General features: G+C 37.3%; 2 protein-coding genes across 2 annotated transcripts; both read left to right on the top strand.

Annotated features, from left to right (window-relative positions):
• The first annotated feature begins 1,439 nt into the window (after positions 1-1,439).
• On the top strand, positions 1,440-2,730 carry LOC149019309 (bidirectional sugar transporter SWEET14-like). Its single transcript, XM_089154080.1, is given in 7 exon segments — positions 1,440-1,503; positions 1,590-1,626; positions 1,724-1,934; positions 2,027-2,188; positions 2,285-2,404; positions 2,514-2,672; positions 2,674-2,730. Coding segments are annotated over 7 exon segments (798 nt in total). The 5' UTR covers positions 1,440-1,451.
• A 4,878-nt stretch (positions 2,731-7,608) lies between these two features.
• LOC149019308 (rRNA-processing protein) lies at positions 7,609-14,076 on the top strand. The gene is made up of 3 exons (XM_089153337.1): positions 7,609-7,939; positions 13,190-13,302; positions 13,536-14,076. The coding sequence occupies exons 1-3, from the start codon at positions 7,762-7,764 to the stop codon at positions 13,818-13,820; spliced, it is 576 nt and encodes a 191-aa protein (XP_089009463.1). The 5' UTR covers positions 7,609-7,761; the 3' UTR covers positions 13,821-14,076.
• Positions 14,077-15,583: the final 1,507 nt, after the last annotated feature.

The following is a 15,583-nucleotide window of genomic DNA, read 5'->3' as shown; positions in this document are numbered from 1 at the left end:
GTGCCTCTTGAACCAAACCAATGGGGGGGGGGGGGGGACCAAGGGATAGTTTTCCAGGCCAACAAAGTGTATCTAATGTTATTCCTTAGCAATTAGACATGATTGATTTATTCCAACCTCATTTCATTTAAGTTATGCTTTGAAAACAGCCCATGAAATTTTTCTGGTGTTCTCTCACCAAACACCGCCTGAACTCAACCCGCCACGCTGAACGCCCTAGCCTCCCTCCAGCCTCTCGCCGTTTGAGGCGGAGAGACTCGCCCGGCGCTCTCCGCCTCCGCCTCTCTTTTCTCCACCTCTCCTCCTCTTCCCACCTTCTTCCCCTCCCTCCTCTGCTCGCATCTGAACTTCAGATCGGCATTTTTTTTTCCTTTTTCTTTTTTATTTTCTCTTTCTCGGTTTCGCACACCGGATCTGCAGTCTTCACCGTCTACTCTCTCCGCCTCTTGTTTTACCTTCTCTATCACCACCCCCACCCCTCTCCGCTCTCCTCCCGTGACGGGTTGAAAAAAAAAAAAAAAAAAAAAAAAAAAAAAACCCTCCATCTCTCCCGCTTCTCCTCTCCCGTTAATCTTTGTCTCTCCACCGGATCTGCCGACGCACACCGATTCGGTCTCCACGGATCGGTGTTTTCCTTCCTTTTTTTATTTTTCTCGGTTCCCTACCTCCACTACTCACTTTTTTTCTTTTTCTTTTGCTTCCGTTTCTATCTTCCTGTCGCTCAATAACCGGATCTAGGGTTTCCCCTTAGTTCCGTTTGTTTGTTTTTGTAGTTTTCGTTGCAGTACTTCACATAACAACTCCTTTGGTTGCAGCATTTCTTTGGTACACACACGAACAACTCCAACACCGGGTACAAGTTCTTCGTGTCGAGCTGACAGTACGCCATGCGGCGAGCCGGATGGGAGGTTCAAACCTTCTCCGCACTTCGTGCTACCATTGCCACAACCGAGGAGTTTTTGTCCGCCCTGCGGCGTTTTGTATGTCCCCCTATGTGGGTGTATGTAAGTCCCCCTATGTGGGTGTATGTTTGTTTTAAGGGTTTTGTGGACGTGATCCATTTTGGGCTTGACCCAACCCTTACCCTGGCTGGCCCTGTCTATTGCATGTACGACAGCTTGGTCATTTGCCGCTCCTTGGTTCGGTCCGAACCTTGTGTACTCATGCATATGTGTTTGTACTTTTTTTAGCTATCTGAATGAAGTACTGTTTACCAAAAAAAAAAAAGAAAACAGCCCATGAAAACCTCCAATGGGTTCAATTCGTTTTAGAAACTTCACTTTATGACTAAGCGCAGCCCAACAAGTTAATGAGTCATAACATTACGCAACACACATATTAAGGTGGCAATTAAGACAACAATTAATAGAAGAAACTCCACTTCTTGCGCAGTTTATAAATGTAGTCAGCCTGGTTGCAGACTTGCAGTGCCAAAGAGCTTCAATCAAAGAATGGCATTCATAACTGTTCATCACCATCTAGCTTTTGCTTTTGGCCTTCTAGGTATCACACATTAAAATCCTCTGAACTCTTTCCTGAATTGTTTCCTGTTAACACTAACCATTGTTTCTTGTTTCAAACTTCTTCAGGTAACATTGTATCATTCGTGGTGTTTCTAGCTCCATTGTAAGAACACATTACTTCAATTTTGATGACACATAGTAAATGATTTCATGAATTTTATGAATTTTTCTGTGTTTTTTTTGTTGGTCTTCCATTCTAGGCCAACCTTCTATCGCGTTTATAAGAAGAAATCAACAGAAGGCTTTCAATCAATACCTTATGTGGTGGCACTTTTTAGTGCAATGTTATGGTTGTATTATGCCTACCTCAAGCCCAATGGTTTCATGATTCTCACCATCAACAGCATTGGATGCACAATAGAAGGCATTTACTTAATAATATACCTGATATATGCTCCCAAAAAAGCTAAGGTTGGTAGTTCTATAAGCTTATAGACCTTCAAAGCCCACTTGATCTATCCTCCCCAAATCCTCCATTAATGGTGTTGTATGAACATTGCCAGATCTTCACAGTGAAGTTGCTGCTCCTGTTCAACGTAGGAATATTTGGATCAATACTTGCTTCTACTATCATTTTTGCTCATGGATCACTAAGGATCAACATTGTTGGGTGGATCTGTGCTGGATTTAATGTGGGTGTTTTTGCTGCTCCTCTTAGTATCATGGTAAGCTGCTCTGCTTAAACCCATAATCCAATACATTAGTTGAATCAATAAACTTTTCACTACTGTTTCAAATGACCCTCTTCCTTGTAAATGCAGAGGTTGGTCATAAGAACAAAGAGCATTGAGTTTATGCCATTCTCATTGTCCTTCTCCCTCACTCTCTGTGCAATCATGTGGTTCTTCTATGGCCTATTCATAAAAGATTTATACATAGCAGTAAGCCTTGCTTGCATTTCAGTATTTCAGCACTGTTCCTAAATCAATGCTCAAAATCATATCTGAAATCCTTGTGTAGACTTGCTAATGGTGCTTGTTTGATGACTAGATACCAAACATTATAGGTCTTGTGTTTGGAATTGTTCAAATGATCATTTACATGATCTACAAGGATTCGAAGAAAGACCTCGATTTGGAGCTGAAGTTGCAAGAATTGGATCCGAAGACTTCCACAAGTGAGGATCAAGATAAAGCAATGAAAATTGATAACAGAACAAGGCATGATTCAAGAGAAATCAACTGACACAGATGACTTAAACGTGTGACACAGAGAGAGATAGAGAGACTTGATATGTACACCTCAGATTTGATTTTCAGCTTCATTATTAGTGATTAATCTTTCCTGCATTTACTATTTGTATGTTCCACATGGAAAAGAATAGCTTTGTATCAGAGATGTGCTTCTGGAGCAACATTTTAGCTCCATTGAAAGTAGATTTTGTATGTGGAATTGCTATTGCCCTGGATCATTCTTGATCTCTTCTGCAAATTACACCAGTAGTTGTTAAGATGAAAGGAAAAGTAACCTGGGAAAACCAAGTGATCAACTGGGCTTCTCAATTGAATTTGAATTTCCTGAAAGTAGTTTAAAATATGTTACTAGAAGCAGTTATTCCAACTTATCAGGAGTCGATTTTAGTGTGATGAAGTGTGATGTATACCATGGTTTTTAAAATTAGAAAACATATATATCATTGGAATTGAAGTCAGCAAAATGGATCAATTCCTATTCAATCACTTTGTGATCCATCTTAAATTGGTAAATATTCTAACCCTAGATGAGGATCATGATTAAGATCAGCTCAGGATTGATTGCTTGACTCTGCGTTTTCATACAACCTTGTAGACTATTTTTGATAAATATAAAACAACAATATGGGATTAACAATTATTTAGGAAAATTTTCTCTCTTTTTACTTTTATTCACCTCTCTTTTCTTTTTCCTTCTGTATAGAATTTTTATTTTTTACTTTTACTAGTATATATATACACTCACCCGAGATGCACGTGGTTTTTTTGTTCTTATTATGATTAAGTAGATTAATACGAAGTACAGCTTCGTAGTAGTAATGCCTAATTTTGTCCCGTTGATCTAAAACGAGGAATAAATTTATTGTTATGCATAATATTTATAAGAGAAAAATAAAAGAGGTGACTATTTGTAGAGAGGTATAAATTTTGAGGTAAGGAAGTATTAATTAAAGAGTTTGCAATTGTTGTTAATAAACAAGGGTAGTTTAGTCCAATGAAAAAACATACCATAACCAGGATACGAAAGTCTAGCGGAATTTGCCGGTTCGCCAAGGTGCAAAACCTAGCGAACAGGAGAATTTCACTGGTTTTTCCCCGATATTTTAGGCGATAGTTTTGCCATTATTAATTTAATTCATGAGATTGTGAGGTACTGAGGTTAAGTCGGTCTCTTTTTTTTTTTGGTAAAGAGTAATTTCATTGAAAGGGGCAAGAGGGATAAACAACATCCTAGCAACACAGGTCCAAGAGCCACGTAATGGAATTTGGCCAAATCACCCTACTTGCCAAGGATGAGGCCTTCCTGGCTAGAGCATCAGCCACACAATTGACAGCTCTAGAAATGGGCTGAAGAACAAAAGAATCAGACCTACAAATAAAATTTCTGATATCGACTAACAAAAGAGAAGCAAGGAAAGAGTCATCCAGGGCATGCCCATAGGCAAGATCCACAAGCTCTTTGCAGTCCACATTATTAATTTAAATGGTGAGGTAAAGTCATTCAATCGGTCATAAATGCTTGGGCCCCACTCCAAACAACCGTCACTCTTTTAAGCCTAGAAATTGAAACGTTAGCCAAGTTCATTATTTTAGCTTCTTCTTCTTCTTCTAAAACTACAAGTCTCAAATACCATAATTGAATTGAGGTTTTACTTTTATATAGTAGTATGATATTATACTACATAGTATTTGGAAAGAGGTGTCTGATGTGACATTTGAGAATAAGTAGAGGCTTTTAGATTTGTATTGTTAAGTATTTCTTTATTGGGTTTTTGCTAAAGAGATATAACTGTTGAAAATATAACTATTGAAAATGGATACTTTTAAGGAATGGATTATGAATATGTATCTGAAATGTTTGAAAGGGTTTGTATACTTAGGAAAGGGGTGTCTATGGTTAGGAAATGGTATTTTGGTCTAATGAAAAAATATACTATAACTAAATTAAGGTTTTACTTTTATATAGTAGTTTGAATGTATGATTTATAATTTTTTTTCTTCTATGATGGACTCTTGTAAAAGAGGGAGAAACTAAGAAAATACATTTAAGAGTTTTTTACGTGTGGGTCCCTTTAATAGATTATAAACTAATGTTGAGTGTTTTTAATGCACTATATTAAGTGTGGGTCCTAAGCAAATTAACATCATTAGCCGCCATTAAGTATATTAAAATTTCAAACGTGAAGGGACTAAAATGTCCCTTTGGTTATTTAATACATTGTGTTAATATATAAAGAGATAATTGGTCATCACACATTATTAGATGGTTAAAAAGATATATAAATCCAATAAAAGGGGGAGAATATAATCACACAATGTATTGAGCCTGTTTGGTTACATGAACCTAGAGATTTCAAATCTCTAGATTCATGAATGCGAGTTTTATACCCGTTTGGTTGTGAAAATCTATAGATTCATGAAATCTAGAAATTCAACTTTTTACACTAAAAACGTGAATCTATAGATTTATGGGGGTATGGGGTGAAATCCAGAGATTTCATCTCTACTATAAAAATGCTAAACATATTGTGCATTCACAAAAATTACAGATGAATCCACAGATTTCATTCCACATATTCAATTAACCAAACAATTAATTTTATAAATTATGACTCCATAAATTTGAAATCTCTAGATATTTGAAATTTGAATATACTTAATGGCGACTAACGGTGTACACCCACACGTAATATATTGCATTAAGGGAACCCAACATTAGTTTGTGGTCATAAAGGAGGACCCACACGTAAAAACAATAATTAATAAATATTTCTAGAATGGATTCCTAAAATAAAGAAAAAAAAATTAATAAATTACTATAAAAGTGAAGAAGAAAAATAAAAAGAGAAAAAAGTGTGGGTTCCTACAGAGAGGAGAAAAGTAAATATAAAAACCGAAAAACAATTTGAAACATCAACATAACCAATAAGCAAAACAAGGGTAATTTAGCCATTTTAAAATATCAAAGGAGAAAGAGAGGTAAATGTTTGCATTTTCTGGGGAGTCAAGTTGAAAAGGATAAATTGAGAGTAAATACTAGGGAGGGAGAGAAACTTTCTCATGAGTTTATTATCTTTTAGAGCAAATTGCACTAGTATCCAAAATGGAGGCTTTAAAACACTGACACCCCACTTTTTGTTTGAAAAATATAGATCATACGGAAGTTTCCTACCCAGCCGAGGCTCCGCATATTATACAATCGGGACAAGAACCGACCAGCTTGATCAAGGCGTAACATACGTTGGACTAATATGGCAACCATTCTCAATTGGGAAGATCAACTTCAGTCACCGATCGAGCGGGACCAACGACAATGAGGCATAATCTCAAGAGAAACAACAGCCTTCGTCGGTTAAACTTACCAAATACATAAAAGGTAATACTTACAGTATAAATACCAAGACACTCCCCTCCGGTAAGCATCCAATACATTATGAGCATAGTCTTGTGTAATTCTTGCACGGGATCTTAATCTGTTCACTGTCTAACTAAGCCATCGGAGGCGGTTGCTCAATATTCTAGCCTGCCCACGTCTAACCCTTCTTGCATGACTCATCGTCTTCGGCACGAAGGAGATTTAGTCAAGAGCAGCATCAATATAACTGTAATGCATAAACAGACACCCCAATTCATTAAACACATAAGTCCATTATGTTAGTAAAATAGTTAACCCATTGTTTATTTTTATTTAATTTCAAAAATGCCCTTACAAAAATCTAAGGAAAAAAAAAAAAAAAAAAAAATTCAACAACAATGTTTTCATCAAATAACCTTCCTAGGCAGAAGAGTGTCTTTTTGTTTTTTTTTTTTTTTTTTTGATAAATAAGAATAAAATTTATTGGAACGGTATAATAGTCTTTGCAATAATATAACTAACCATTCTAACAAAATAGGACCTATGTGTTTTTCAAACAAAAAATGAGGTGTCAGTGTTTTAAAGCCTTCATTTTGGGGGTGTCAGTGCAATTTGCTCTATCTTTTATGGTCAAGGTCATTAGGGTAAACTTAAAGCCAGAGTCTTGAGCCAAAAAAGGGTAAAAGCAATAAAGAGACAAGAGTTAGAGTCAGGGTCAAGCTGGGATTTTCAAGGAAAGAGGTTAAGCTCAGCGCAGCCAGGGCTAACTTGAATGTTGTGCATTAAATGCGCACATCTGTTGCCAATGGAGATCAAGTTGCTGGCTCTTAAAGCCCCGGATACGAACAAAAGGACGACTGGTTTGCCTAGAACAGGAGTGGGTCGCCCAAAGGAGTAGACAAACTAAGTGAAAAGTATGTTGAAGACCAGATGCCCTAACGCCATAATAATTATATGTCACAGCATGGCTAGAAAGACAAAATGTCATAGACCAAAAACAAGGACACGACGGAATCACTGACCCGAAAGAGATGTACCGAAGCTCTCAAGCGACGGGGCCTATGCCAAGAGGGTTACAGCGGGCAATCACTCTTCATCGAAATCCTTCCTGCCAAAGGAGATCAGACTCCCAACCTAGGAGTCCAATTCTCACCTTTGATGGTGATCATAGCATGTCACACTAGAGAACAACCACAATTGAACTGTAGGTACCATAGTATAGAAGAAGGAGTCAATGTGAGTTAAGTTCGATCTTGACCTTCCATCTTACAGATGGTTAAAAGCGAGACGGGCACTCGAGATCAAAATCTCGACCGTTGGCAGCACAATGTTGCTCATTATTAACTGAATTTAAACCCGCCCAGCCGAACCTTAGTTGCAAGTTTGCAACCTTCACCTCCAAACCCAAACGGCCCACTAGAGCTGGGCCCAGATAAGCCCTTGGCCCACATTATATTGAACCAAGTTATAATAATAACCACGCAGGTCGCGCACCAACTCAGGAGGCTCGGATTGTTCGTGAAAGGAAGGATATACGCGAGCGTAAACGCAAACTCTACACCGGCAGCCGTGAAATTGGATCGCTCGCACCGATAGAATTGCAGTAAAAAAAAACAGAGCTTTCTGAGCTCTAGCAATTTGATTATCACTGACAAGGTTGTTCTACGAGGTTTTTTTTTTCTCTAGAAAGATGAAAGAGCGAAGAGTCGAAAATCACATGGAAGGAAATGGAGAGAAGTTCTCTAAATCATCATTCAAGTTTAAGAAGAATGTTACGAAGAAGAAGAGATTGGGAGGGGGAGGTCTGCCTCTTGAAACTTTCGCCAATGCCAAGACCAAGAACAGAGATTACAATCCTTCCCTCATTAGTAAGCTTTGCTTTTCTTCTTTGTTTACAAACTTGACCTACTTCAATTTCAGCATCTCGAACTGTTATTAAGTTTTAGGGTTTTATATGTTTACTTATGTTTACATTTCGTTTTTATTATCCATTGGTTTGTTTGGGTGGCACTTCATTTGTATATTTTTTTATTTTATCGACTTTCATTGAAGTGGGTAGAAAATCAATAGAAACTGCAAAATAGTTGCCCTTTTTGGGATTGGGGTTGTGTTTGTGAGTCTGAAAATGAGTACAGAAACAGCATCTTGTAGCAGAAGAATTTGCGGTTCTGTTTTGGGTCTCAAGTCAAATCCTAGGTTACCGCTGAATCGCTGATGGGTAGAATCTTTAACACCCTTTCCCCAACCAAGAAAGAAAAGTCATGAATTCAAGTTGCCAAGTTAGCATATCTAGTCTTCGCAATGAACCTTGAACAGTTTAATTAGGCTGATCAATGCAAGTAGTCATAGTCTTGGCTTCACTAGCTTTTGAGGAGTTAACAAGTCATGAAAAGTTTGAGTTCCGTGAGTAACAGCTGATGCGGAGGAATCCTTGGGTTTGAAACTTTTGATCATCTTTAGAGAAAAGTTGTGAGTGCCTGTCTGAGAACTTTCTGAATCAAGGAAAAATCTTGATGACTGGAAACCTTGTGAGCTCACTAGGTATTTGGAACAGAAACTTAGCTTCTAAAATGGAGGATCCAAGAGTAAACAGGGAAAATGCATAGGCATATGAGCTTAGACAAACCATCAGAAGATTGGTTACTGATAAATATTTAATGATTCTGAACCGAATCCTAATCTTCCTACCTGGGCCTGCACAGATAATTTAGTGGACAATTTAGCAGAGGCATGATTTGTGGGGGGGCTGTTCAGTGCTGTGCAAACCAACTACCTTTTTTGTCCACTCCCCTTGTTTTCTTCATATACTCCATTTCTGTGTCTTGGCTGCTTGTGTTCTGTACTATTTAATTAGTGCAATTAGAGGAGTTAGAAAGGGTTGATTTCAAGTGTCACTGCATCAAGAGATAATCAGAATGATGAAGAATCTGTTAAGAGTTTATTGGCTCTTTCTGGATCTTGCTGATCACCTTATCTATAATGTCAGAAACGAAAAAGTTGTCATTATTTTGTACTAACTCATCAAGAAAGAGATGCAACCAGAAGGTAGGCTTTTGTCCATATATGGCCAAAAACTAAGCTGGGCATACTTGTGTACCATAACTTTCCACAGCGTATGGTTTAAAACCAGAAAATTGAGTGACCTACTACATTTTGCTTCTGCTGCAGTTGAGTTCATTGGCTCAAGCTACTTGGCAAATGCTCAAGTTGTTCATCAGCAATGTGATACACAAAAGGCCTTAGGAACCCTTAAAAGCAGGGTATTGGATATGTAAGAAACCCCCCTTCCATTGGCAAACATGAAAGAAAAATAAAAATAAAAATTTTAATTTGACTAATTAGGCTGTCCTCTATGGCACATAACCATAAACCAATTGCATCAAGCTAGTTAATGCAAATATTCTGACCTGGCTTTACTATCTTTCAAGGAATTAACGAGTCATGGAAGGGTTCCATGAGTAACAGACAATATGGTGGGATCCCTTGGTTTGAGACTATCTATTACCTGTAGAGAAAAAGAAGGTTGTGGGAGGACCTGTTTGGATGTAGCAAAGGAATTGATGACTAGAAACCTTGTAATCTCAATAGGTATGTGGAACAGATGGTTAGCTTCAAGAATAAAGAATCCGGGAGTAAAATAATTGTATAGGCTGTAGGCATATAAACTTAGAGAAACTGTCACAAGATAGGTTACTGAAATTCTTAATGACTGAACAAATACTAATATTCCTAGTAGCCAGGCCTGTAGATAACTTGTTTTACAACTTAACTGAGGTATAATTGTTGGGTCTGTTCTTTGTTGCGGAAAGCAACTACCTTTCTTGTTCACTCCACGTGTTTTCTTTCCTTCGTCATTTGCATACTCCATTTTCTGTATCTTGGCTGCTTGTGTACTGTAGCATTCAATTAGTGCAACCGATTTGGTTGAGATAGCAAGGTTCTCTCCTATTTCTTCTGTCACTGCATCAAGAACTAACCAAAAAGATGAAGAATCCATTAAAAGTTCTATTGGCTCTTTCTAGATCCGCTGGGCACCTTTATATAATGTCAGGAAATTGTAGCTCTTATAAGGAAAGACCATTCAACAACAAGACATGCTCTTGACCCATTTTTGGTCAAAACTAGGCTGAGATTTTTTCTGTATCTTAAGGCCTTGTTTGGCAATGCTCTTTTGGGAGCTGATTCATGTGCTCATAGCCATTTTGGGCATTGAATCAGGTAAAATTCTTGTTTGGTAAAATGTGCGGAACAATATGTGCTGGTTCAAAAAAATGGGCAGAATGGGGCATGAACCGGGTGTTTTGGCACCCTTTAAGCTCTTGCCCAAGAAGCTCCAAATTGAAGCTTTGGCATTGTTTGGCAATGATTTTTGATATTTCTCACCCTAATGGCAAGAGTCAGTTTGATGTGCTTGTGGCTATTTTCTCATTTCACCCTATTGAAATCTTGTTTGGTAATAATAGAATGAGCATGTGTCAGTGTCAAAATGAGCACAAAATCTTGTTTAGTAATTACAAAAAGTGGGCACTTTTTTTTTTTTTTTTAAATAAAAACCATCTTAATTACAAGTTAAATACAACTATTTAAAGTTAACACTTGAATTTTTCACATGACAACCCCAAATAATATAATGTTTTAAGTGATTGGAGGGCAATCCCTTTCTAGTTACCAATTGATTTGCAATTGTCTTCTTTAACTCCTGCATTTGTCTTGCTTCATTTTGAGTGTTACTATTGCCAGGGGAGATATATAATCTTCTGATAAGTCTTCATCTGGTATCCAATTTGGCTCTCCAGATTTTTCTAATTATTTATCAGCAATTTGTTGGTCACGGATATAATTGTGAATTACACAGCAAACAATCACAAATGCGGCTTGAGTTTCTATTGAAAACCCATGATGCATTTTTCGCAAAATTGAAAATCTACTCTTTAGGCATCCAAAACATCGTTCTATAACGTTCCTTACCGAAGAATGCGTGTAGTTGAAATTTTCAACTGTAGTCCTTGTTCTCCCCCTATAGTCTTGCAGATGATATCTAATTACCTTGAAGGGTGGTCATGTATCTTGGCATAGTCGGGTATTCGGAGTCAACCACATAATACTTACATATTAAAACATAAAATAATATGTGTGAGTCACATTAACTTAAATTTGATAGTGTTAAAACGAATAGAAGAAATCCATTTATTCTTTATCTGGAGAAGGATGAGTAAAATTTAATGTCAGGTTAGTGATTGCTTCTCTAATGAGAAAAATTTAATGTCAGGTTAGTGATTGCTTCTCTAAACACTTCGCAATCATTTGCAGAACCCTCCCAACTAGCATACATGAATGTAAACTTCATGTCAAAGGAGCACCTACACATGACATTCTATGTGGGGATTCATTTTCTTCAACTACACGGTATTTGTTCGTCAGCTAGTACCACTGCGTGTATGTGAGTGCCATCAATGGCACCAATACAATCCTAATATAGTCCAATGAATATCGTGAACAAATTAGGAATTCACCTTAGTGGAACAGTATAGATATAAATGGAATTAGTTGTCAAATTTTTAATAATTAAAATAATAATAATAATAACAATAACATACCTTAAAGAAAGGATATGCCTTTGGGTTTGACTGGATCTCAATTAGAACTGCGTTAAGGTTAGGTGGCTTTATGTTTTTCTTACTCAACTTCAAAAAGGCTTCTAACACATTATAATATTCTGTTAATGGTCTCTGGTGAACATTGGAACCATTCCGCAACATCCCTATGCTTGAAGTTACGAACAACTAAACCTTAGAAGACTCCAAGATGTTCATCTACTCAAATGTACCTACTATCTTTTAACCACCTATTCTCGTGCATATTTAACTTTAAGTTATAGAACACATGGCACTCCATCTTAAATTTATCCAAGCAACGATCCACGTGTCCATGTAGTATTTCTTGAACATGGTCTGGTCTGATAAGAATGCTATCATGTATTCACTCTGGGACACATGGGACTTGTTGTTCTAGACCCATTACCACCTCTGTAATTACATATGCCTCAAGTAACAACTCATCTGAATCACTAGATGTATCCCCTTCATGAGGCATTCTGTAAAATACACAAACGTAGTTAAAGAAACATTCGCCCAAACGTAGTTAAACAAACATTCATCCAAATGTAATTCAGCAAACACCCATGCAAACGTAGTCAACTAAACAATAAAAAGAGTATCATCCACATGTCCATAATCCATACAAATACTCAACAAGTTCATAAAACCAGGTCATGTTAACTGTTCCAAATAAATCAATCTAATTGGGTGGTCGGGAGTCACTATCCAACATCTTCCAAATAACTGCTATGTAATTGGGATCGCTCGCTATGAAGGCCTCTCTCCAGGATAGGTCAAACATGATCCGTTTTGCAGCCATGATATGCATGTCCACATCAGGCAGCATTACCTGGAACACCTTAATAGCCTTTGCAATACTATACTATGTGCAAATTTGATCGTTAGAGCTCCTTGAATACTTACCAAACAAGATTTTGTGCCCATTTTGCCACTGGCACATGCCCATTCTGTTATTACCAATAAGATTTCAATAGGGTGAAATGAGAAAATGGACACAAGTACACCAGAAACTGATTCTTGCCCATTTGGATGTTTCTCCCACAAGAATCATTGCCAAACAATGCTTAAGTTTCCATAGTATGTGGCTTTAAGAGCAGAAAATTGAGAGCCTCACATCAGATTTTGGTTCCATCAAAGTTGAGTTTACTGGCTCTTGGCAAACACTCAACTTGTTCATCTGTAATGGGATACAGAAGACCTTAGGAACCCTGAAAAATCAACCGTATTCATTTATCTGTGTTGTTAGTGGGTGAGAGACTTTGCCATTTGGGTCTACTATTGCCTTGGAATGATGGTTGTTAAATGTCACACATTCTTTCTAACTGGGCATTGTTATTTGATGTTCTGAGCTTACTCAACTAAGTAAACTTGTGAATTAATGTAATGTCTGAAGTCTTGAAGCTACAATGCTTCTTTGTCTTTTAGGTAGTTTTCTCGTCCTACTTTCCATGTCCATTATTTCTGTTATCATGGCTAATGACCTGAATGTTGATGTTTCAGAGAAGCAAAGGGAGACATATAAAAATGCCAAACAAGTAAACAAGTACAAGAAATTTCTGAGGCAACAAAGTGAAACCAGGGTTAATACTTTGGCAGCGAAAGAATCACCAGAGGTCCGTACCATAGTTTCTTTTAGCTTTAAGCAGACTATTTGATTATTGTCCTTGCCAGGTTCATTAAATCAAGGGAGTTCCACTTCTTGTTTCCAATACCCACTTTGGGTGTGAAAGCATTAAGATTAGTGATGCTTGATGTGGTTATTGCCTATCAGCTTGGTGTGTCAATGGTCTGTAGACTTCTTGTAGCATGATGTTAACCACGACACCAACCGTGGCTGTTTTTACAGGACAGAGAAGTTGGAGAGGATATAAAGATGAATGAAAAGAACAAGAAGAAAAAGAAGATCACACAGAGTCTGGGAGAATTGTATGAGAAGAAGCGTGCAGAGGATGAGAAAGCAAAGATGGAGAGAGATGCAATCATCCAAGCAAAGAAGGAAGCAAGAGAACAAACTGAAGCTCGAAGGAAGGTAGTGAGGGAGAAGATGTTGAAGAAGACACGATCAGGTCAGCCTGTTATGAAATACAGGATAGAGTCCCTTCTACAGAGTATTCAAGGTTCTACAGTGTAGACAACAATCTGCAACCTATTACTGTAATCATGTTGTCGTAGACTTCATTGGATAGTTATAGACACCAAATTTTGGACTGCAGTACCCAGAAATCAGTCTGTAGAATATTTCAATTTTGTAGTATTTTTTTTTATCCCTGGATTGCCTGTAAGACTGTAAGGTTGATGGTATGCCTGGGTTTGAATTTTTTTTTTTTTTGACTTGTATAAGTTTGAAGCCAAATAATTAATGTTTCCTGCTGTGTTTTGTATTCAGAAGGTTAGGACCTCCTTAGTTGATTTATGTCTTTATCCTTGATCCTCAAATCACTTAAATAGTGGGTTTCCCGAGTACCTGAGGTAAGTGATAACCCACCAAACCATGGCTGATTCTCCATTGTCAGCCTCTGCTGAAACTCTTATATTTCAGAGAGTAGTTCAGCAATGCACGCCGGGAGAGAAGTTTGGGTATTTTAAGCCTAACCAGAATTGTGATTACCATACTGTTGCGGTCAGTCGTGTGCCTACGAGTTAAGCAAATACCTTGATGGAATCTGATCCTCTTCAAGTCTTGGATGGTGTTAAAACTAGACCTGTAGACGGATCAGATACATGAGTATTCAAATCTGAATCCGATTAGCAAAACCATTATTTGTATCCGAACCTGAATTCAGTGGAAATTTAGAGATGGCACCCGAATTCGAATTCGGAACTTTGCCGGATATCCGATAATAATCAATTCCGATAAACTATCCGATTATTGATTGGTGATTGTCATTTTTTTCGATTTATAATTACTGATTGATTACCAGTTTCCAAATCCATTATCAGCCATTTTTTAGAGAAAATAATGTTTAATACTTTATTCTAATTTGATAATTTCTGATTTCTAATTATCCAGTTGCTGTATTATCTGTTTTCGAATCCGATTATCATCAATTTTTCAGAGAAAAAATGTTAAATACTTTACTATATCCGGATATTATCCAATTCGATAAAGCAATTATCCGAATCCGAATCCAGTTGCTTATCAGATGGATATGGATATTTTTTTGTAAGAAATTTTTTTGAATATGGACACCCTTAAACGAATCCGAATGCAAATTCGGAGGTGGATTTTGACTATCTATTTATATGTCTAATTAAAACCCAAGGCTGAATATATAAAATATTGTCCAAAATTGTTCCACCAAGGTTTTATAATTGTGGTTTATCAACTGTTGTTTGAAGGGCTAATATTTTTAATTTTCATGATGCTAATGTAACAAAAACCTCTCACCCACATCAAGAGTGTTAAACTACAGTACTGAAAATGATATATCATTCATGTAAGACTGGCAATCTCACATAGTTCAGGATAGAAAGAAAAATTATATCCTGAATACTAGTTTTTCTGTTCCCTGTGAACTAATTATGCATTGCATGGTCAAGGCAAGAAAGAAAAATAATAAAAGAACCCATGTAGGAATTAACAATATATTGGTATCTTATTATTATTTTTGTCTCTCTTATACGTGCTGATGCGGTACATGTGTCAATGGTTGTGTTCAGGTGTGGTGGTTCAACTGGCACCATCAAGTTATTTACGTCCCATAAATGCTTCCTTGGAATTTTTGGACAAAACGTGGGTCCTAGTTCTCCTCATCACCTGAAGCAATTATAGGCTTTACAGCCCAAACAAGTAAAGGCCAACCTCAATAGGCTCCCTTGTTACCAGAAAAAACCAGAATTGGCTCTCATATTCATTGGCCAACTCAGCCCATTTACACCTGTATTATCAATCTT

The sequence above is a fragment of the Hakea prostrata genome, chromosome 4 (assembly GCF_041222555.1).
Source record: "Hakea prostrata isolate BN-2017 chromosome 4, UWA_Hpros_2, whole genome shotgun sequence".
NCBI classification, from domain to species: Eukaryota; Viridiplantae; Streptophyta; class Magnoliopsida; order Proteales; family Proteaceae; genus Hakea; species Hakea prostrata.
The sequence above is the reverse complement of the archived record's forward strand: the minus strand, read 5'-3'. Positions and strand labels throughout refer to the sequence as shown.

Bases quoted from the DNA above. Each gene is read 5' to 3' on its own strand.
- LOC149019308 (XM_089153337.1), top strand. From the start codon at position 7,762: ATGAAAGAGCGAAGAGTCGAAAATCACATGGAAGGAAATGGAGAGAAG. The intron at 7,940-13,189 runs GTAAGCTTTGCT...TTGATGTTTCAG, and splicing joins TTACAATCCTTCCCTCATTA to AGAAGCAAAGGGAGACATAT. The intron at 13,303-13,535 runs GTCCGTACCATA...CTGTTTTTACAG, and splicing joins CAGCGAAAGAATCACCAGAG to GACAGAGAAGTTGGAGAGGA.